Source organism: Loxodonta africana, chromosome 25 (assembly GCF_030014295.1).
Source record: "Loxodonta africana isolate mLoxAfr1 chromosome 25, mLoxAfr1.hap2, whole genome shotgun sequence".
NCBI classification, from domain to species: Eukaryota; Metazoa; Chordata; class Mammalia; order Proboscidea; family Elephantidae; genus Loxodonta; species Loxodonta africana.
Genome location: NC_087366.1, coordinates 55,997,174 through 56,020,355, shown reverse-complemented (window position 1 = coordinate 56,020,355; position 23,182 = coordinate 55,997,174). Strand labels below are relative to the sequence as shown.

Here is a 23,182-nt window from a genome sequence, read left to right as displayed (position 1 = left end):
TAGCAGCTAAGCTCTTTACCACTGCTGCTTCTCAAATCACGTAGCCACTGTCAATTAACTAGTTTGCCTAACGAGCTGTGTGGCACCCATTTAAGTCAAAGGCTAGCCTATAAAGTCTGGGTTTTTCCCATTTATTAAATAAATAAGCAGCCATCACCCAATCTCCAAAAGGAAATTCTTTAAATGACACTGTCATCAAGTACTCGTTTCCACTGCGTCATAGAAAAAGTGCAATCCAACAAAATGGGGCAGGAAATTAATTAATAAAACTGTATTGCCATTCCCTGCCTTCATAAAACCAGAGTTACAGTCTCTCCTGCAAATCTACCCCGACCCCCAAGATAGTCTTAACACCTTTACAAGGAAGAGATTAAACTCCTGACTTAGGGATAACTGCAGTGCTGAGTAGGGACCCACTCCTGTTTCAGGAGGTCTGCAGTGGGTCCGGGAATCTGCACTGGCACCCCCCCCTTGCCCCCAAATGGGAGGCAGGTGGTCCAACGTCACACTCTGAGGAACACACGCTTCCAGGATAAACCTGAGCGCCAGTTTAATCGGATCCTAAACACTTTTCCCTTTGCCTGCCACCCCCTTCCTTCTATTCTTTCACTCCAGTTCAACTCTCACCCTCTGGTGGACAGTCTTCAACACTGCTGTCCAACAGAGATCCAAATATGTAATCAATGTAAAATTATTGAGATATTGTACTTTTTTTCACACTAAATCTTCAAAATCTGTTATTTATTTCACACTTACAGGCCATCTCAACTGAGGCTAGCCACATTTCAAAGGCTCAAAATCGTATGTGGCTAGTGGCCACAGTATGGGACAGATGAACGCTTAGGTCTCTGGTGTCAGGTTGCCTCAGTTGGATGCTCAGTTTTACAACTAAAGAGTTGTACGGCCTTACACAATTTACTTAATCCCTTACTGCCTCAGCATCCCCTTTAGCAAAATGGAGTTAACATTATATCTACCTCTAAAGTTTTCAGAGGTTAAATGAGCTAACATACGCAAAACACTTAGAACAGTGCTTGGCACATGGACACCCTACATAGTTGTTACAATTCTCTCCCCAAATACGTCATTCTCATTCTTACTCTACGCTTTTGCCCGTCCCATGCCCCTCAACTAAGTGCCTTCCCAATTATCTTTAACACTTCAACCGCTCCTGCAGGGTTCTGATTAAGCCTCCATGAAGTTTTCTCTGACCACCAATGATCTCGCCCTCCTGCAAAACCAGGTTATCTGTGTTTTTTCTTCAGAACTTAATTATATGCTTTGGGTCATATGTTGCATTATTAGTTAACTTGTAATTATGCCATTTACCATGAATGTACACCTTGTCTACCTGACTATTAAGCTCTTGGAAAGCAGAGAATGTGTATACTATCTGTGTGCAAACACTTATACACACATATATATTTCCAAGAGCATCCTCAGTACTTAAATATTTACTGAAGTTTTTAAATGCAAACATTCTTACCCAAACACTTTCTCTTATATCCCCATGAAAACAGCTAGATTTAAACGAGTATTTTAAAATACCATGAACAAATCAGTTGCTGATTCTAAATCTGTTACATTTCGACAGGAATACGAAACAATAGAATTTTATTTTTTATAAAGTTTATATAAACAGGGAGCCCTGGTGGTGTAGTAGTTAAGAGCTCGCCTGCTAACCAAAAGGTGGGCAATTCAAATCTACCACCTTCTCGCTGGAAACCCTATGCGGCAGTTCTATTCTGTCCTATAGGGTAGCTATGAGTTGGAATCACCTCAACAGCAATGGGATTGATTTGGTATATAAAAAGGCTTTATATACAGAATCAAAACCACTTCTTTCAAATAACTTTCCTATATAAAACTTTAATAAACTCGTTGCTGTCAAGTCATTCCCCACGTGTTTCAGACCAGAACTGTACTTCATAGACTTTTCCACATCTGTCATCTTACAAAAGTAGATGGCCAGACCTTTCTTCCGTGGTGCTGCTGGGTGGACTTGAAACACAAACCTTTCAGTTAGCAGTCAAGTGCAAACCGTCTGCACCACCCAGGGACCCATAAAACTATAATAATATTGACAATTAACTTATATTCCATTGCATTTAATTAGTGAGACAAAATAATTAAAAAGTATGAACTCCTAGCTTTAGTTTTATTAAGAAATAATAGGAAAAATACAATATTTTTGTTCTACCTCAAGTCTAATAGCAGAATTTGACAATATAAGAAGAAAATCCTCTAAAAATCTAGTTCAGAGTAGATGGCTTGATACGGAGTAATGGATCTTTACCGGTGGCACAACAGTTAAGTGCTTGGCTACTGACCGAAAGGTTGACAGCATGAACCCACCCAGTGCTTCCAGGGGAGAAAAATCTGGTGACCTACTCCATAGAGATTACAGACACGAAAACCCTATGGGGCAGTTCTACTTCGTCACACGGGGTTGCTATGAGTCAGAATCGACAGCACCCAACAAAACACGTATTTCACACACACACAATGTGTATTCAATATTTCAAAACAAAATTTGTATCACAGCTAACAAAAGATGCAGCATCAATATGGGTCAAAAATGGAAAGCTAATATGTTCAATTACATGTGACTTTCAACAACCTAATTTCTTGGTAGGATTAGAAAAAATAATCACAAAGACTACTGAGTTCCCAAATAAACTTTATATAATTTTGAAGTAGCATTAAGAAAAAAGAATATCTACATCATTCTTAAACTGTGTCCGTAGTCCATAAGGAGTCATGGGTGTTGCAAGCAGTTAACACACTGGGCTACTAACCAAAAGGTTGGGGGGTTGAGTCCACCGAGAGGTGCTTTGAAAGAATGCCCTGGCAACCTACTTCTGAAAAATGAACCACTGAAAACCCCATGGAGTACAGATCTACTCTGACACACGTGGGGTCGCCATGAGTTGGAACTGACATGACAGCAACTGGTGATTGGTACTCTATAATGCGAACGTTCTTTTTGCCAACGGTGAGTCCACGCACAGACAAGCAACAAGTCTGACACACACGGAAGGTGTGACTCACTCCCAGCCACCTACGGAAACCCACCTGGAGCCACTCATGGCCCCAACATCCAATGCCTGGCCACATCTGCCCTTTCAAGGTGACAAAACAGGCCTGCCCTCCACGGGGACACCTGGGTACCCCCGAGCCTGGGAGCAACTGGTGATCGGTACTCTATAATGCGAACGTTCTTTTTGACAACGGTGAGTAAAACAGGTTTTACCGAAAACAGTGCAAAATGAGCAAATAATGTCCCCTGGAGAAATCTAAAAGTAGATGGTGAGGAGGCTTCCCTGGTCTTGTTTTGTGATGCTGCCACTCACAAGCCGGACGTTGCTCTCAGCGGAGTCGTTTTACGTCTGTGCTACACCAGGACAACACTCCAGCCGTCAGACAAATGTTTCACGGGTTCATGTTCTAACTGGCTTTTCTCACCTCATGGCATTTCTAGGCACGTGAGACATTTCTACTTAGTTTTGAATCCTTTTTTGCCAAACCTCTCTTGAGGGGTAAACTTCCATTAAAATGTTTCCTTTTCACATTCTTAGCCACTTTTTCTTAAAATTCACAGCAAATCAATCAAGGATAACATTGAGGGTTCAACTTAAGTGTGTCAAGAAGTTTATGAGCTTAAAGTATTTTGTTAGTTCACTTCACCTGAAGTTTATCCTTCACTTGTTTCATACCACATCCTGAATTAAACCTTTTCCTTTTCCCTCTATGTAAACAAGCTGATCTCCAAACAACTTATATGATATGGAGAGAAATGGAGGAGCAAGATGAAATTATAAATATAGTAACAACAACAAAAGGGCTCAAACGCAGCAACAGCTGTGAGGATGGCGCAGGACTGAGCACTGTTTCATTCTGCTATACACAGGGTTGATACGAGTGGGAACCGTCTCCAAGGCACCTAAACTCAACGACAACAGTAACAGTAACAACCACCTCCTAACTTTTCAACCCTTAACCTGTTTTTCACAGCCATCACTGAACAGGACTGTTTTAAATGGTCTAGAAAAACTGGTAACATAAGTATAAACCTTTGTTCTTACCCCTTTATCAAGTTAAGTGTTTTGCCTGAATGAATAAAACCAATGACTTCAAAAAGGAAAATGTACACGATTCCCTCCAAAGAGAATTTTTTCCCAGAGCAGATTAGATTATACTAGTATAAAAAAACTTCCGTCTCTCACTTGACAAATGATAGTTACTGAAATCTACAAACCACAGAGAAAACACATTTTAACTCACTCATAAAAAAATTACAGATGTCTTTTTCAGGGGTATTCCAATGAAATAAATATTCTACCAACAAAAGGTAAATGAGAAATTCAACTTCTGCTTTCTACGGCTCTATTTAATTCCCAAAATACATTATTCTTTTTTGCTTCCCAACAGTGTGTCCTCATAAACTATGTGTATGTTTCTCACTTAAGAAGGACCTGAAAGTAGAAAGGAAACTGAATTCCTGAAGTGGACAATTAATTCGACAGTATTTGCTGTTTCCAATATGAGTATGTCAAGACCAAACATTAAATGGGAAATTGAAACCATTAAATGTTAAGTAAAGGAAAATTTAATTTAATCTCTGTGGTCTAATAAAAGATCTTCTTAGCACAGAAGGAAATTCAGTTCCGTACTTCTAAGGAAAAAAAAAAAGAGATAATGAACTTGTTTCTACATAAAACCAAGAACCTCATGACTTGTAATAATTCAAGGGGTCCAACGAATTTTACTTGGCTCTTCTTGGCCAAGGCAAAGAAAGCATCATGCGGTGGTGAAAAAAAGGGCTAAAGAATAGAGAATCTGCTTCTTTACTCTCTGTGCCTCAGAATTATTAGCCTAGCCCCAGTGGTGGAGTGGTCAAGAGTTCGGCTAACCAAAAGGTTGGCAGTTCGAATCCACCAGCCGCTTCCTGGAAATCTACGGGGCAGTTCTAGTCTGTCCTATAGGGTCTCTATGAGTCGGAATTGACTCGACGGGAATGGGTTTAGTCTTGGTTATTATTTCTAGGGAAAAGGAAAATGGGAAAACAAATTTCATATTAGCATATTCCTCTCAGAACATAAAAACAGGATGTAATCCAAAATGATGAGGTCATCTAGCTTTCAACAAGCAGGGGCTCATATCTTTCAAACCATGGTGATAAAATCAGACTAGATCTTTAAGGTCCTTTCGGTTTTAGAATTCAAACAATGCCTGTTCTCCAAAAAGTGACCCTCCCCCACATCATACAAGAGCAGCAGGCTTTCTGATAGTCATCTCAGAAAACGGCCATGCTGAAAGTATCTTAAAGCAGGAATAAAGTACATTCTCCCAGCCTTAGGTAAGAGTGCTCTAAGAAATTTATAAAAATGAACACGTCATGATCCCTTTATCAAAAATCCTAAGAAGAGCTTTAGGCCCATCCACCTCAAAACCACAACAACCTATAGACCTGAAGATTTTGATATGCCCTATTCTTCCTACTCACTTTGTTTTGCAAAAGAAGTCACTGACTAAACCCATTGCCATCAAGTCCATTCCAACTCATAGCAACCCTACAGGACAGAGCAGAACTGCCCCATGGGGTTTCCAAAGCTGTAATCTTTACAAAAGCGGGCTGCCACATCTGTGTCCCACAAAGCGGCTGACGGGTTTGAAACACTAACTTTTCAGTCACCGGTTGAATGCTTAACCACTTTACAAACAGGACTCCTCCAGTCACTGACTAAAGGGAAAAAATATATGATGTATATTGGGAAGAGATGAAACATATAATTTTGTTTCTTACAGTCTCATCTTTACGTGTTACTGGTTTCTTGGCATCCAAAGCAGCAGAGAAAGATAAGCATAACTAATAAGGAAAGGGAGGGTGTGCAATTAAAAGTACTTAAATACTGCTGCTGTTGTTGTTAGATGCCGTCCAGTCGGTTCCAACTCATAGCAACCCTGTGTATAACAGCACGAAACACTGTCCCGTCCTACACCATCGTCACAATCGTTGCTATGTTTGAGCCCATCATTGCAGCCACTGTATTAATCCATCTCATTGAGGGTCTTCCTCTCTTTCATTGTCCCTCCACCAAGCATGATGTCCTTCTCCAGGGACTGGTGCCTCCTGATAACATGTTCAAAGTACGTGAGACAAAATCTCACCATCCTCTCTTCCAAGGAGCATTCTGGTTGTATTTCTTCCAAGACAGATCTGTTCATTCTTCTGGCAGTCCATGGTATATTCAATATTCTCTGCCAACACCATAATTCAAAGCCATCAATTCTTCTTTGATCTTCCTTATTCATTGTCCAACTTCTGCATGCTTTTGGGGCAACTGAAAATACCATGGCTTGGGTCAGGCATCCCTTAGTCCTCAAAGTGACATCTTTGCTTTTTAACACTTTACAGTGGTCTTTTGCAGATTTACGCAATGCAACGTGTTGTTTGATTTCTTGACTGCTGCTTCCATGGGCATTGATTGTGGATCCAAGTAAAATGAAATCCTTGACAATTTCAATACTTTCTCCGTTTATCATGATGTTGCTTAATGCATTCTAATATTCAAGGAGGAGCCCTGGTGGCCAAATAGTTAAGTGCTCAGCTGCTAACCAATAGGTTGGTAGTTCGAACCCTCCCAGTGGCTACACAGGAGAAAGACCTGGCAATCTGCTCCCATAATGATTACAGCCTAAAAAGCCCTATGGAGCAGTTCTACCCTGTCACGTGGGTTCGCTGTGAGTTGGAAAGCAACTCAACAGCACCTAACAATAAAATTTAACTACTGTAACTGTGAGAAAACTTTCCCTATATTTAAACTAAATCTCTTCAGTGCCAGTTTAATCTCACTAGTTAAAAAAAAAAAAACTCATTGTTGTCAAGTCGATTCCAACTCATGGTGACCCCAAGTGTTACAAAGCAGAACTGCTCCACGGAGTTTTCTCAGCTGTAATCTTTATGGAAGGAGACCGCTGGGCCTTTCTTCCACAGCACCACTGGGAGAGTTCAAACCACCAAACAATAGGTTACTGACCACTTGTGAACTGCTTGTACCACCCAGGGATCTAATCTTACTATTACTTGCTGCCTTTTTCAAAACATATGAAGAGAGAAAGCCTGATGATAATCTTAACAAGAACCTGGAACATTCTGGTGCCGTATCAAAGAAAAAAATGTAGATAACATGTTTTCATTTACAGCTAGCATTTTTTAAAACAAGGGCAAACATCCAACTCAGACACAATACAACTCATGATATATGTTCATTTATTATAGTCTTTACAATATAGCAGCTACTGTGATAAAACTGTTGGGGATATAATGAATTATCACATGTTCCTTGCCCTAAGGTGGCAGACAATTTAGTGCAAAATACAGACACACCAACAGGCAAATGCAACACAATTCTGATATTCACAAACATGGAAACTAGAAGGAAAAAGTTATCCACATACTCTAGACTGAAGGTATTCCATGCCAATTAATATAGATGTGTCACTATTTTTCACAGCTCCGTATTACACAGTATAAATGTGTCATATTTTTTAATCAATCCCCTAGGATCAAGTATTACATTTGTACCAATTTTTTGCAGTTGCAAATACCACTGCAATGACAATTCTTATAAACAATTGGATACTGATTTTTTTACTTTGTAAATCGTTTCTAACCTTGCTACATACAAAGCTTTCAAAATGGGTATTTAAAAAATGAGCAAACATCAGGTGACTTCAAATGTAAGGCAAGCATCTATCTGCCTAAAAAGAACCCTCCCCAAAAGGCAACCTGGACATATATTCATTACCAAACCCACTACTGTTAATTTGATTCCAACTCAAAGTGACCCAAGCATATACATCTTTTTTTTTTTCTGGTGAAAATATACACAACAAAACATAAACCACTTCAACAGTTTCTACACATACAATTCAGTGACACTGGTCACAGTCTTCAGGTTGTGTCACCTTTCTCAACAACTTTTTCCAAACTATTTCATCATCAACACAAATTCACTGCCCCTCCAAAAAAGCTTCTAATCTATCCTTCGAGTTGCTACTGTAATTTGATCACATACAGATAATTCTTTAAAAGAGTCTAATGCTTAGTGCAGACATTATTTTCAAATTACGCTAAATTATTATTTAGTTCAAAGATGACTTCAGGGGATAGTTTCAGTTTAAGGTTTAAAGATTTCCTCAGGGTATCTGGCCTGAATGACTCCAGAAAGTCTGGATTCCATGAGAATTTGAGACTCAAACATATACATATTAAATGTGGGTACTTCAATGAAATAGTGAAGTGTCTACATATGACAATTAATTCATACACAAAAACACTCAAAATCATATATATCCAGAAAATATTATATAAATTAGCAACCTTGGTTTATTCATCTTCACGCACGTCAGGAAGCCATTAAAACAGCTCCACATGAACCTCCAACATCAATGTCTTAATAATAATAAACGAGATGGCATTTATTACAGGTAGTCCTTATGACATGGTTCTGTTCCAATGACTCTGTTGCAAGTTGGTTCTGACGCAAGTCAAACACTTTTTTCTTTTTTTTTTAGTTTTCATAGCCTGCTATACAGCAGTGTTTTGAAGAGTGTTATGAATTGTCTCACCCAAAAAATGTATGTCAACTTGTCTAGGCCATGATTCCCAGTATTGTGTGGTTGTCCACCACTTTGTCATCTGATATGATTATCCTATATGCTGTAAACCCTAACCTCTATGGTGTTAACGAGGCAGGATTATAGGCAGTTATGTTAAAGAGGCAGGACTCAATCTACAGGATTAGATTATATCTTGAGTCAACCTCTTTTGAGATATAAAAGAGAAGTGAGGAGAGGGACCTCATACCATCAAGAAAGAAGTTCCAGGAGCAGAGTGCATCCCTTGGACCCAGGATACCTGCACTGAGAAGGTCCTAGACCAGGGGAAGACTGATGACAAGGACCTTCCCTCACCGCCGACAGAGAAAAGAAGCCTTCGCCTGGACTTCTTCCCTCCTAGACTGTGAGAGAATAAATTTCGCTTGTTAAAGCCACCCATTTGGGGCATTTCTGTTACAACAGCACAGGATGACTAAGACAAACAGTGAATCACAATACTGAGCATCTGTGAGTGTATCTGAGAATGATAACATAGGAAATTACATACTGCAACACTGTATGCAGTACATATTACTAATGACAAGATGTTAAAAAAAAAAGTTGTATAAGTGTGGTTCATTGTAACTCAAATACGTCGTAAGTCACGGACTACCTGTATATGCAAAATGTTGTTCCAATCATGATGGCCCTCCCTACAGGGTACATAATAGGTATATAATAGGTATTCCTATTTTATAGATGAGGCTACCCCTAGGCACAGAGAGATTAAGTAGCTCACTCAAGGTCACACAGCTGATAAGTGGCAGAACTGGGATTCAGACCCAGCCATGCTAGCAGTAGAGGCCATCTCCATCTACTTTTGGAGACTCCAAAAGTTTCCCAGAGCACACCTTCAGTGCCATCTAAGTTGACTGAGACACAGTCTTTTGAACCCATGTATGATGCTGTCACTAGCAATTTTAACCCCAGCCACAGTACCAACTCACATAAACACTTTAAAAAGTAATACACTGAGGGTCCATCATGGAGATGACAGAAAATACTTTCATCCTTTACAGAAAAGATTTTTGCTTATGTCCAAAGTATATTTACAAAACTTGATTAGGTTATTGGCCAAACAGAAAACCTGTATATAATGTAGAAAAAGTAGAAAACAAACTCTCTAACAACAATGCAACAAAAACAGCAGTCGGCAGTAAAAAGAGAACCAAATTAAAAAAAAAGAACAACCTGGAAATTTTAGAAATACCCTCTCCAACTCTTAGGCAAAAAATAAAATGAATAAAAACAAAAATGGAAATTAATTAGAAAATATTTTTAATTAGACTTGGTAAAGAAAACCAAATATAAATACATAAAAATCAGCATTTCTTATATAAAAATTTTTTTTTTAATAAAATACTTGAGACCCTGATAGTACCAATAAGAAATTCAATAAAACACTTCACATCTAGACATATATTTAAGAAGAAAGGTGTAAGATGTATATGAAAACAAAACAAAAAAAATCTTTTCTAAAGAACACCAAGATATAAACGAAAACATCCAGGCTGGGAAGATGTCAATCCTTCCCAAATTAATACATGAATTACAATGGTTTTGGTTTGGTTTGGTTTTAGAACTTAAAAAATTAATTCTAAATCTCAATTGGAAAATAAATGTGTAATATCAGTGTCACGGATTGAACTGTGTCCCCCCAGAATGTCTATCAACTTGACTAGGCCATGATTCCCAGTACTATGTGGTTGTCCACCATTGTTTTGATCTCACGTGATTTTCCTATGTGTTGTAAATTCTACCTCTATGATGTTAATGAGGCAGAATTACATGCAGTTATGTTAATGAAGCAGAACTCAATCTACAAGATTAGGTTGTATCTTAAGTCAATCTCTTTTGAGATATAAGAGAGAGAAGCAAGCAGAGAAACATGGGGACCTCACAGCACCAAGAAACAAGAGCCAGGTAATAGTGTGTCCTTTGGACCCAGGGTCCCTGTGCTGAGAAGCTCCTCGACCAGGGAAGGCTGATGACAAGAACCTTCCCCCAGAGCTGACAGAGAGAAAGCCTCCCCTAGAGCTGGCACCCTGAATTTGGACTTCTAGCCTCCTAGACTGTAAGAGAATTAATTTCTCTTTGTTAAAGCCATTCACTTGTGGCATTTCTGTTATAGCAAACTACATAATTTAGACGAACAGCCATAAAACATTTTTGAAAAAGAAGTAATGTGGCAGGGACTGTCTCTACTAAGCATTAAAATGGACAGAAACTGAACAAATATATCATGAAGTGGAAGAGTCCAGAAAAAGGGGCAACTATTTGTGAGATGTTAGTATATGGTGATGGTAGGATTACAAATTAGTATGAAATGATGAATTATTTTAATAAACGATGTTAAAACAACTGCATATTCATTTGGAACAACAGAGTTTCATCTCAAATCTCACACACACACAATGCAACTTACATGAACATCTAGGAGGATATTTTACAAGCTTAGGGTTAGAAAGATTGTTCAAAGCATGGTAAAAAACTGAGACCTACCTCAATAATGAAGGTGAAGGATAAATGATCAACTAATAAAAATATTTGTACATTATAGTCATTGCATGAGTTTTTACAAAACAATAAGAAAAAATCTAACTATCCAATAAAAAATCACAAAAAGTATAAACAGTTAGTTCACAAAAAGTTCCACTGGCTTACATACATGAAAAATGATACTCAACTTTATTCAAAGTACAAGTTAAAGCAATGAGATACCATTTTTCAGTTGCCAGAAAAGAGCAAAAGTAAATAAGCATTCTCATTTACCATGGATAGAAGGAAACCTAAGAAATAACTTATAGAGTAATTTGGCAACTGTGACCAACATATGAAATATGAACTTCAATTATCCAACAATTGCAATCCTAGAAATCTACATACAAAAATAGCATCACGTGTAAGAATGTTCATTGGAACACTGTCCTTACAGCAAAAATGCAAAAAATGTATGAATTATACCTCAACATAAAGAAAACAAAAATCCTCATAACTGGACCAACAAGCAATATCCTGATAAATGGAGAAAAGACAGAAGTTCTCAAGGATTTCATTTTACTTGTATCCACAAACACCCCTGGAAGCAGAAGTCGAGAAATCAAATGACACACTGCACTGGGCAAATCTGCTGCCAAAGGCCTTTTTAAAGTGTTTAAAAGCACAGATGTCACTTTGAAGACTAAGGTGAGCCTGACCCAAGCCATGGTGTTTTCAATTGCCTCATAACGCAGGTGAAAGCTGGATGATGAATGAGGGAGACCAAAGAAGAGTGGACGCCTTTGAGATGTGGTGTTGGCGAAGAATACTGAATATACCATGGACTGCCCAAAGAACACACAAATCTCTCTTAAAAGAAATAGAATGCTCCTTAGAAGCAAGGGCAGTGAGAATACATCTTACATACTTTGGACATGTTATCAGAAGGGATCAGCCCCTGGAGGATATCATGCTTGGTAGAGGGTCAGCGAAAAAGAGGAAGACCCTCAAGAAGATGGACTGACACAGTGGCTGCAACAACGGGCTCAAGTATAACGATGATTGTGAGGATGGCGCAGGACTGGACAATGTTTTGTTCTGTTGTACATACGGTCGCTATGAGTCGGAAGCGACTAGACGGTACCTAGCAAAGACAACGGTGACAGCAAAAATACTGAAAATAACCTTAATGCTCAATGATGGGGAATGGTTAAATACAGCCTGCTCAAATCTTCATTGGAATACTATGCAGCCATTAGAAAAATGACATAGGGTTATATACCCAGACCTGGGCATACGCTCATATTATGCAATTAAATACACGAAAAAGGCCGCAGGATATGCATTTTATAAAGATGGTACAATAACACGAAATTAAAAAAAGCATGCCTGTGTGTACACATGTATGTCTGTGTATCTCTACAGATATCTGCGTATACATACACGTGTGTGTGTAATTTTTTTTCCCTACTCTCAATAACAGAAAATCTGGAATGATGCTAAGCACTTTCCAACACAAGTTTCTATCGTGACAGAAATGTTTTTATCTAGTCACTACACCCCACGTGGCTTTGGAGCACTTGAAATGTAGCTAGCGTGACTGAAGAACTAAAATTTTTCCTGTATTTTATTTGTGTGAATTTAAACTTCCACATAAATGGTTACCTGCCTGTGGCTAGTGGTACTGACCAGCACAGCACTGAAGTTTTAACACCTGGAGGGTGAGCTATGAGCAGCCAGAAAACGGCCTTCCCATCCGGCTATATACTCTTAGACAAACAAAAGGCAATGTAATGATGGGTAACATCCAGCATGCTGTCCTTCTTTGTGGTTTATAACTCAACAGTAATTTTCAAAATCTTGCCTTAATTTGCATTTAGAACTTTTTTTTTTAACCTCATTAAATAATTTGTTCCTCAGGTATAAAACCGCTGTCTAGGAATGTGGTAGATACACTCAAGTTGATACAGGTTTACTGAAAAGATGCATGAGGAAGTGACACGAGGCCAGGAAGCCACCTCACAAGGAGAGTCAGGCCCTGTGGAGAAATGCCAGAAAGCTGCCCACGGTAACTCCACGAACTGGTCATCCTCCCAACCAGTCTTCTCGCTGTCTCCTCCTACAACCTCTTCTCCTTCCTTTCCTTCAGGTTCTGTGCTCATTCACAGCTTCTACTGCCTCATGTTTTCTGCTTACTGTCTTCCCTTTCTCAGTTCACGTTCTAGTCCATCATCTGTACCTGTGTTTGTCTTGCTAGGTCTCATATACAAAATCACAGGAAGAAAGAATCTCATTAGGTCAGTTAGGGGATCCCTCCTGACAGAACGTCTGGGCAAGGTCCCCTCGCAGAGCATGGCAGTCACGAGATGACCATCTCTGGCTCATAAGTTATCCCTTGATCCAAACAGTTGTGCCAAAAGTTACAGGATTCACATGACGAAGAAATGTGATCTATGTTCAAGGGACCATTCTGGTGTCCTTTTCAAAGAGAAATATGGGCATGGCAGACACCTAGAGTTTCAAGGATCCCTTTCCACGAGGAAAGGGTAATGACTTACTCTTTATTTAGGGTCTTCATAGTCCCAAACAGCATTAAGCATAATAGCCATTCAAAAAATACTCGCTGTTTTATAATTTCAAGATTGTCACTACATAAACCATTAAACAAGATGTGAGGAAAGCCAACTTCTCCCCTTGTGAAATGCTGTAACAGCCTCCTAACTGGTCACTCTACTTCCACTTTTACCTACCACTCTCTGCTGACAAAGAAATGTCTCTAAAATCCTAATCTGGTTATTCCATTTCTGTTTAAGTTCCTTTCATAAATTCCCACTGCTAAATACACCTAAACTCAGACTCCATCCCTGTTGCTACTGCCCAAATTGTCTTTACTGGCCCTGACCTAGACGTCTACAACCACCTCCTGACTCTCACCTGCATCTAGTTTTGAGTTGTCCAATCTATCCTTCTCAGAGTCAACAAATCTGTCTAAAACTCAAACTTTGGAATGCTATGTAGTTGCTGTCAGCTGGCCCTGACTTACAGCCACCCTGTGCACAATGGAACAAGATGCTGCCCAGTCCTGTGCAATTCCCACAATTGGCTGCTGACAGGACTACAGTGATCTGCAGGATTTTCACTGGCTGCTTTTCAAGAGGCCACCAGGCCCTTCTTCTTAGTCTGGAAGCTCTGCTGAAACCTGTTCAGCATCTGAGCAACACACAAGCCTCCAGTGACAGACAGATGGTGGCCACACATGAGATGCACTGGCCGGGAATCAAACCCAGATCTCCTGCACAGAAGGGGAAGATTACACCTCTGAACCACCACCGCACCCCGAAATGCTATTCTCATTGCTGTTGAGCTGACTGCGGCTCCTGGGGACCCCATGTGTTACAGCGCAGAACTGCTCCTCAGGGTTTACCTGGCTGGGATCTCCATGGAAGCAGATCACCAGGTCTCCCTTCAATGGCATCCTTGCTTCAACCTCGTCAATGGCTATAACAGAGGTTCCCAGTACGCTGCAAACGCGTTACAGGTGTGCCAAGATAGTGACCCTCTCGGCTCTTGGGGCAGCAGGTGAACCTGGAACCACGCGAAAGTCACTTCCCACCACAAGCAGCGTTGTCTCAGTGTCCTTGCCGGCTATGACGCAAACAAAAGCTGGCAAACACTGAGCCCCACGAGAACAGTCTTCAAACTTCTGCTCATACACCCCCAAAGGAAGTTTTAAACAGAATGTATCCCCTGCACAAAGGACATAGTTTCTAAAATGTTGTAAACATGAGTATTTGAAAAGAAAACTCTTTGTTACTCTTTTAATTTATTCAGTGGATTCTAAATACCACAGGGAGCTAATATCTGTCAATGTACATTAAAAAAAAAGTGTCAAGCTCTTCTCTAACAGTAATTTCATGAGCCCTTTTTCTCCTTGAACTCATATTGCCATTCCACTGCCCCCAGAGAATGCTCTTCTAATGTAATATACATTTTATTATCAGTCCAAAAAGTTCTCTTTAAAAAACAATATGAGTTGAGAAATAATAATTTTACTGTGATCACAAGGTTCTGAGTATTAAGATTTTTCTTTTTCCCTGACTTATTGCAAGTATTTTTATAAGTAGATAACTGAGGAAAACAGCATAAATACATCACAAATTTTTATAATTATTAAACACAAAAAGTAAGAATTATTTGCAAAGGAACTCACTGGTTAAAAGGTTCTTCTTTTGTCTACCTTCTACCTGAGGTGATGGTCCAAACCAAAAACACTTTGCCATGAAGTCGAATTTTGACTCATAGAGACCCTATAGGACAGAGGAAAACTGTCCCATAGGGTTTCCAATGCTGTAATCTTTACGGAAGCAGAATGCCACATCTTCCGTGAGGCAGCTGGTAGGTTCAAATCGCCGACCTTTCAGTTAGTAGTTGAGCACCTAACCATTGCACCACCAGGGCTCCTTGAGTTGATGGTAGCCACAATAATATCAACATGCTTCAAACTAGGAACTGGACTCAGAAGGGTAATACAGTAAGTCATATCTGCACACCCACAGTTCTGCTGCAAACAAATCTAGGTGTTTGGGCTGTGAGTATATTCCCAACTACCTGGGTCTACCCTTCACTATGCGACCACATTCAATCTGTATATGCTTGGGTTTCAGCATCTGTAACTGCACCACGCAATACTGCAGTCATTAGCCACATCTGGCTATTTAAATTTCAATTAATTAAAATTAAAAATTCAAACTTTCAGTCCCACTGGACATATTTTGAGGGCTCAATGACCACATGTGGCTAGGGGCTATCATGTGGACAGTATATAGCGATGAAATCAACAGGATGATATGACAGACAGAGAGTAACAAGAGGGCACCAGCATGGGTAGATTAAGTCTAGATTCTGTGGTCTGAAAAGGCCTCCCTGAGGAGCTGAATTTGAGCTGAGGCCTGAACAACAAGACATAGGTAGCAGTGCAGTGATCTGCATGGAGCACAGTGAGAACTGGGGCTGCACACACAGCCTTGACTAAAGCATAAGAAATAAGGGGAGAGGGATATGAGACCCAAGAGGTGGAAGAAGGCAGAGCCTGAAGGGCCTTGTAAACCATGTAAGGACTATGGATTTTATATTGACAGCAACGGAAAGCCATAGAGGGCTACAAAGAGGAGAATGTTGTGATCCAAGTTGTGTCGTTGAAAAGTTCAAGCTGACTGTGACTGTTTTGAGAGAACTAAGACAAGGAACCATGAGTGAGATGCAAGAAGTTCTATTAGAAGACTGAGTGGTGCTTGGTCCAGGTGGAAGAAGATGGTGGCCTGGACCAAAGGAATGGCAGTGGCACAGAGAAAACATGTTTCTCTTCTCTGCATTCCTTCTACCTACAGTCCTGTACTACTACCTTCAAAACCCCTCTTCCTAAATAGTCTTACTCATGTGTAACTCCTCAACCTCCTGTAATATGCTGTCTGTCTCCAATGTTCCACTGAAATTGTCCTACTGTCCTGGTCACCACCACATTCCCAAAGTCAATTAACACTTTTCCGGCCTTCTTATCTGACCTCTGCTGCATTTGCAACTGCTGACCACTCCTCACCTTCATCAAACCCTCAGCTCCTGGGCCATTACTCTCACCTGGTTCTCCTCTTTTCCTCAGTCTTCTTCCCAGTAACCTCTGCTTGACTCTTAAGCCTTACTTCTCCTCTAAGGCTACATATTCATGCTGACTTCATTTCACAATATACATATAATCCTTGGTAGACATAACTGACCCTTTTGCTGGTAACCCTCAAATTAACATCTCTGGCCCCGGATTTCCTGCCCAGTTCTGAATCTCTATGTCTAGAGTTCTGCTGGACCTCCTCACTTGGACATATCACAAACATTTAAAAAGCAAAAGGTTCAAAACCCATCTCCTTCTTCATTTCCTCACTATACACCCTTGACCAAACAAAAGGCCAAAGCATCCCAGGCTCCCTTTCACTCACCAGCTATATCCTGCCTCCCCAGACTTGTATTCATCAAAAAAAAAAAACCAAACCATTGTCATTAAGTTGATTCTGACTCACAGCAACTCTACAGGACAGGATAGAACTGCCCTTCAGGCTTCAAGGCTGTAAATATTTACGGAAGTAGACTGTCACATCTTTCTCCCACGGAGGAGGGGGTGTGCTGAAACTGCTGACCTTTCAGTTAGCAGCTGAGCACCTTAACCACTGCACCACCAGTGCTCCTCAGACCTTCACTGTTGTTAGGTGCCAGTCAAGTCAGTTGGAACTCATAGTGACCCTATGTACAAATCAGCAGTTCTATGTAAAAGAGAATGAAACATTCCCCAGCCCTGCACCACCCTCACGATCACCGCTACGTGTAAGCCCACTGTTGAAGCCACTGTGTCAGCCTATCTCGCAGAGGGTCTTCCTCTTTTTTGCTGACCCCCTAATTTACCACGCATGATGTCCTTCTCCAGGGACTGGTCCCTTCTGATAACATCTCCAAAGTATGTGAGACGAAGTCACCATCCTCGCTTCTGAGGAGCATTTTGGCTGTGCTTCTTCCAAGACAGATTTGTTCACTCTTCTGGCAGTCCACGGTATATTCAATATTCTTCACAAACACCATAATTCAAAGGCATCAATTCTTCTTTGGTCTTCTTTATTCATTGCCCCGTTGTCACACGCATGAGACAACTGAAAATACCATGGCTTGGGTGAGGCTCCCTCAGTCCTCAAAGTGACATCTTTGCTTTTTAACCCTTTAGAGGTCTTTTTGCAGCAGATTTGCCCGATGCAGTACGTCCTTTGATTTCTTGACTGCTGCCTCCATGGGTGTTGATTGTGGATCCAAGTAAAATGAAATCCTTGACTACTTCAATCTTTTCTCCATTTTTCATGATGTTGTTTATTGGCCCAGCTGTGAGGATTTTTGTTTTCTTTACGTTGAGGTGTAATCCATACTGAAGGCTGTGTAGTCTTTGATCTTCGCTAAACCAAAACCGTTGGCATCGAGTCAGTTCTGACTCATAGCGACCCTACAGGACAGAGAACTGCCCCATAGTTTCCAAGGAGTGCCTGGTGGATCTGAACTGCCAAGCTTTTTGTTAGCAGTCGTAGCACTTAACCACTATGCCACCAGGGCTTTCATTCTACCTCTTTAATATCTTTCCAATTGAGCCCCTCCTCTCAAATCCTGCCGTGGCTATTTTAATTCCAGCTCACATCACTTCTTGATTGGATTATTATAACAGCCTCCCAACCAATTTACCCATTTCCTATCTCTCCCTCACTCTGCTGCCAGGACACACAATGCTCACCAGATGCAATGTATTTTTGTGGATTGCATTCAGTACAAATCTAACTATGACATTTCTCTGCTTCAAGTCTTTTAGAGGCACCCCAAAACTTTCACGAAGCTCCTTATGATCTAGATCCTTACTGCTACTGCAGCCTCATCTCCAGCAATCTTCCCCTCACATCCTTCTCTCCAGCCATTCGGCTTTCCTTAATTCTCTAAATACCACGCCATCTCCGGATCCCTTCCTCTGCACATGCTATGGTTGATGCTGTTAGCTGCCATCATGTTGACTCATGGTGATCCCGGCACAATGCGACGGGAACACTGTGATTCACAAGATTCTCATTGGCTGAATTTTTGGAAATAGAGCACCAGGCCTTTCTTCCTACTCTTAGTCTAGAAGCTCCACTAAAACCTGTTGAGCATCATAGCAACACGCAAGCCTCCACTGACAGACAGGTGGTGGCTGTGCTTGAGGTGCCTTGGCTGGGAATCAAACCCAGGTCATGGGCATGGGAAGGTGGGAATTCCACCAAAAAATCACCATGCCCCATGCACATGCTGTTACCTCTCCCTTGTTCATTTAACTACTACTTCAAATATAGGCTTAAACATCACCAACCCAAGTATGTGTACCCTAGTGCCTTATGTATAACTCACGCTGTACGGTAGTGGCTAATCTGTCTCTCTCCCCCACTGAACCGTAACCTCCCAGAGGGCAGGGGCCATCAACTTTAATTTGTATGACCAGCACTTGGCACACAGTAAATATACACTGATAGTTTTGATTTGATATCTTCTAAATTTTAAAAAAAAGTGGGGAGGAGCATATTTGTTGTCACTGTTGTCAGGTGCTATGGAGTTCGTTCTGACTCATAGCAACCCTATGAAACACTGCTTGGTCCTACGCCATGCTCACAATCATTGTTATGCTTGAGCCCATTGCTGCAGCCACTATGGCAATCCATCTCTTTGAGGATCTTCCTCTTCTTCGCTGACCCTCTACCAAGCAGAGAATATTTAGTGGACTTTTTTCACCATTCCAGTACAGCACAAAGCAATAGCATTGTACTACAAAGCCGAATGTGCTTCTGATTGGAAATACGAAGAAAACAACAAACATGAAACACATTCCCTTCAAAAGGAGCAACGTAGGAAATTCTGAGAACTACGTAGTATCTGATAAGCGAGTTTGGGATTTTATACCACGGTCACGCAGGTGGGCAAGTGCTTATTTAACAGTTTCATGATGACGATGGGTGAAAAGCTTTGCACCTCAGAGAGGCACATTAACTTTTCTTGGCCATGCTTCTGTAGCTTAAGGTCCTGACACAGATCGTCCTTCAATTCTCTAACCTGACAGGTTATTTTCCTCATTTAGGAGGGCTTACCACCTTCGGAGTCACTCACTTGTCAGTCATTTATTCTCTAAATCTGAACGGGGGAGGGGGTGGAAGTAAGGAGAGCGTAGGGGGATAATAATCACTGTCGGAAGGCGAGGGGGCAGAAGGCCACAGCCCCAGGGATGGAGGGGCGTGGGGGGTGGGGAACAGCCAAGGCGGAGCGCTGACAGCTGGAGGCGATCGCGGCGCCCGAAGTGAGGCACCAGGGCCCCTAGGATGGATGGAGGACGGAGCGAGAAGGGAGAGACGGAGAACACTGGAGAGAAAGCAGGGGGTGGGGGTGGGGACGCCGGATCGGCAGAGGCCAGAGGAAGACGCAGTTTTCGGCCCGAGGGTGGAGGAGCTTAGGAGAAAAGCCGGGGAAAGGGGAAAAGGACGCCGAGGCTGCCAGAGCAGCCAGGGCTTCAGGACGAGGCGGGCAGGGGGTCCTCTCGGTGCGCGCTGGGGAGGCGGGGGGACCGAGGGGCCGGAGGGCGGAGACGGGGCGCCGAGCGGGCCGGAGACCCGGAGCGGCGGAGCCGAGGCTGCGGGCGGCCGGGCGGGTCGGGGCGGGAGGCGGGGACGGAGGGAGCGGCGACGCCAGGGCACTTACTGGGGTCCCTTCGCGCGGCGCCGCTGGGGGTCTCCTCCCGCAGGTGAGGAAAGAGGAAGTCCCGGGTGGCCTGGAGGTCCTGGAAGTAGCAGAACTGGACCAAGGAGCAGGCCATGGCTCCAGGGAACCCCACTCGGGCACTGACCCCGCCTCACCACGCCCTGCCCCCGCCGCCCCGCAGCTGCCACCGCCGAGCCCTCAGCTCTAGCCACGCAGGAGGCGGGGAAACCAAACCGGAAGCTGTCAGCGCGCCCCGGCCCGCCGCCCCGACCGCTGCGCACGCGCAGAACGGCCCAGCCCCCTCCTGGGTCGGTGAGGTCCGGGTCATGTGACTAGCCCGGCTGCCGCCCGAGGTGTGACGTCAACATGCTGCGTCCCAATCCTGCTCCTCCGCCCGGGTGAGCCCCGGAGCCCTGGCTTAGCCCGCGGTGATCTCATTGGTCGGTGCCCGCGTGGGCCCTTGAGTCATTCAACAAAGGTTATTAATATGTAAGTTAGTGGCAGCCCAGTGGGGGACGGTATTATACAAGTATGGAATTTTAAAAAGACTAATTTGTCTTCTAGAAATCAGTCCCATCAAGGCTGGCTCCTCTTCCTCTACGTTACCATACTGTGTTATTCTGTCTGGCACTCCTGTGTTTTCGTCACCATTTGCTTTTTCATTCATTCCTTCACTCACCCATTCAACAAATATTTGTTGCTGGCCTTTTTTTTTAATGCCACCCACGTAAGACGCTGAGTATGAAACAGCACGAAAGAGATGTGGTACCTGTTCCCGTGGAGCTAAAATTCTAGTGGCTGAAACAGGCAGTAAGTAGTTACTCAGCTATTTAACTGAAATTGTGTTCATGCTAGGAAGAAAAGAAGTGCAAAGGGCTGCGACAGAACCTGACAGGGAACATGAACTAGTGAGTTTTTATTTCTTTGTTTTTGGGCGGAGATGCCAGGATCAGGAACTGATTTTATTGCTTTAAACTCTTGGAGGGTTGGGATCTCACTTAACTCCACTTTATATTCCCAGAATCTTAAAGGTTGGTGGTTCAAACTCACCCAGCAGCTCCTCAGAAGAAAGGCCTGGCAAACTGCTTCGGTAAAGATTACAGCGAAGAAGAACCTATGGAGCAGTTCTACTTTGTAACACACGGGGTCGCCATGAGTCAGAGGCTACTACCTGGCAGCTAACAACAGCAGCATAGGATCTGACACATAGTAAGCATTTCTATAAATGTTGAAGGAATAAATGGAATGGAATGGAATATGTGCACCAACTAAATAGAATAACCAGTTTACAAAGCACTTTGTATTTTTGGAAGTACTTTTCTATACATTATTCCGCTGGACAGTCACAATACTGTCTTGAAACAGTGTGATTTAACCCAGTTTATTAAAAAAGAAGTTAATCCAAGTGTCTCAGAGAAGTCTATTTAAATTATTTTTCTAAAAATGAAAATCCATAAAAGGAATTATTTTAACGTTAGCTCTAAGGACTGTAGGTACTCACAGACTTCCCAAAGGAAGCATGAAGAGGTCATCTGCTTTGTACGAGAGAGAAAATGATGCAGCAATAAATGGAAGGCAAATAGATGTGGTCTGGAGCATTCATTTCTGTGAGGCCTGTGCCTACACTTAGTCCTAATCATATAAAAAAAATATGTAAACAGAACTATAATTGAGTGCAGAAACCTTGGTGGTGTAGTGGTTAAGTGTTACGGTTGTTAACCAAGAGGTTGGCAGTTCAAATCCTCCAGGTGCTCCTTGGGAACTCTACGGGGCAGTTCTACTCAGTGAGACAGAATCAACTCCACGGCAGTGGGTTTTGGTTTTATAATTGAGTGCCTAGATGCCTTACTCCATTAATTCTTGTTTCTAGAACAGAATAAATTTCACAAAATAGGCAATTCTTATGTTACCAAGTTAACAGGGATTAGTACTTCACGTATAAAATACACAGTTGTGGTCCTTTTAAGCATGAAAACCAACCAAACCCACTGCTGTCAAGTTGATTCCGACTCATAGCGACCCTATAGGACAGGGCAGAGCTGACGCGTAGGGTTTCCAAGGCTGTAATCTTTGTGGAGGCAGACTGCCACATCTTTCTCCCTGGGAGCGGCTGGTGGATTCAAACTGAGGCCTACAGCCTCCAGGCAGCATTACCAACCCCCAACTTGTAAGTAGAGTTGCATGAGCCACCTCCCCTTCTAACTCGTTTCTCCAAACCCAACCCACCCATTCTCCAGATGTTTTTTTCTGTTTCAGCCATTGTTCAGGGAACCATCTTGGCGACGCAAGTCCCAGTGTGCTCCTTTGCTTGGACAAGCAAATAAAACTGCTTCTTTCACTTTCACCCGTTTCGTGTCTCTCTGGCCGTGCCAAGGGAGACCCGAGACCCCTGGTAACAAAACCTTTCAGTTAGGAGCCAAATGCTTAATCACTGGCCCCATCAGGGCTCCATTTTAAGCATGAATGGCCTTTAATTTTATAATCAAAGCTTGCAGAAAAGACAAGTTGTCGGTGTTTTCTTTTTCATCTGAAAAAATGCGGTGTTTCCTCAGACTGCTGCTCAGCAGAGTAACCCAGTCCTGATGATGATATCCTAAAATGGGTGTCCTGGTACCAAACTAAAAATCTTTGCCTTACTGATGAGGAAGGAACACATGACACTTTTTGAAAGGATACAGTGCCGTTCCTTGAAAACCACGTTCCTCTTCAGGTAAATGCATTTTGTGGAAGTAACTGCCTTTGGCTGGTCCAG

General features: G+C 42.1%; 1 protein-coding gene and 1 long non-coding RNA gene across 4 annotated transcripts in view; one reads left to right on the top strand and one right to left on the bottom strand.

Moving 5' to 3' along the window:
- RAB3GAP2 (RAB3 GTPase activating non-catalytic protein subunit 2) overlaps positions 1-20,617 on the bottom strand; it is a 106,274-nt gene extending 85,657 nt beyond the window's left edge. For 2 of the 3 annotated variants that reach the window (XM_064276894.1, XM_064276895.1), the window contains exon 1: positions 20,431-20,616. In XM_064276894.1, coding sequence (XP_064132964.1) covers positions 20,431-20,545 — 115 coding nt within the window. In that variant the 5' untranslated portion in view covers positions 20,546-20,616. Of the gene's footprint in view, positions 1-20,430 lie in introns of all 3 variants that reach the window. The other variant, XM_064276896.1, reaches the window with a different exon arrangement.
- A 168-nt stretch (positions 20,618-20,785) lies between these two features.
- On the top strand, positions 20,786-22,010 carry LOC135228664 (uncharacterized). The gene is made up of 2 exons (XR_010319448.1): positions 20,786-21,240; positions 21,452-22,010. It is a non-coding gene; the product is annotated as an uncharacterized LOC135228664 (long non-coding RNA).
- Positions 22,011-23,182: the final 1,172 nt, after the last annotated feature.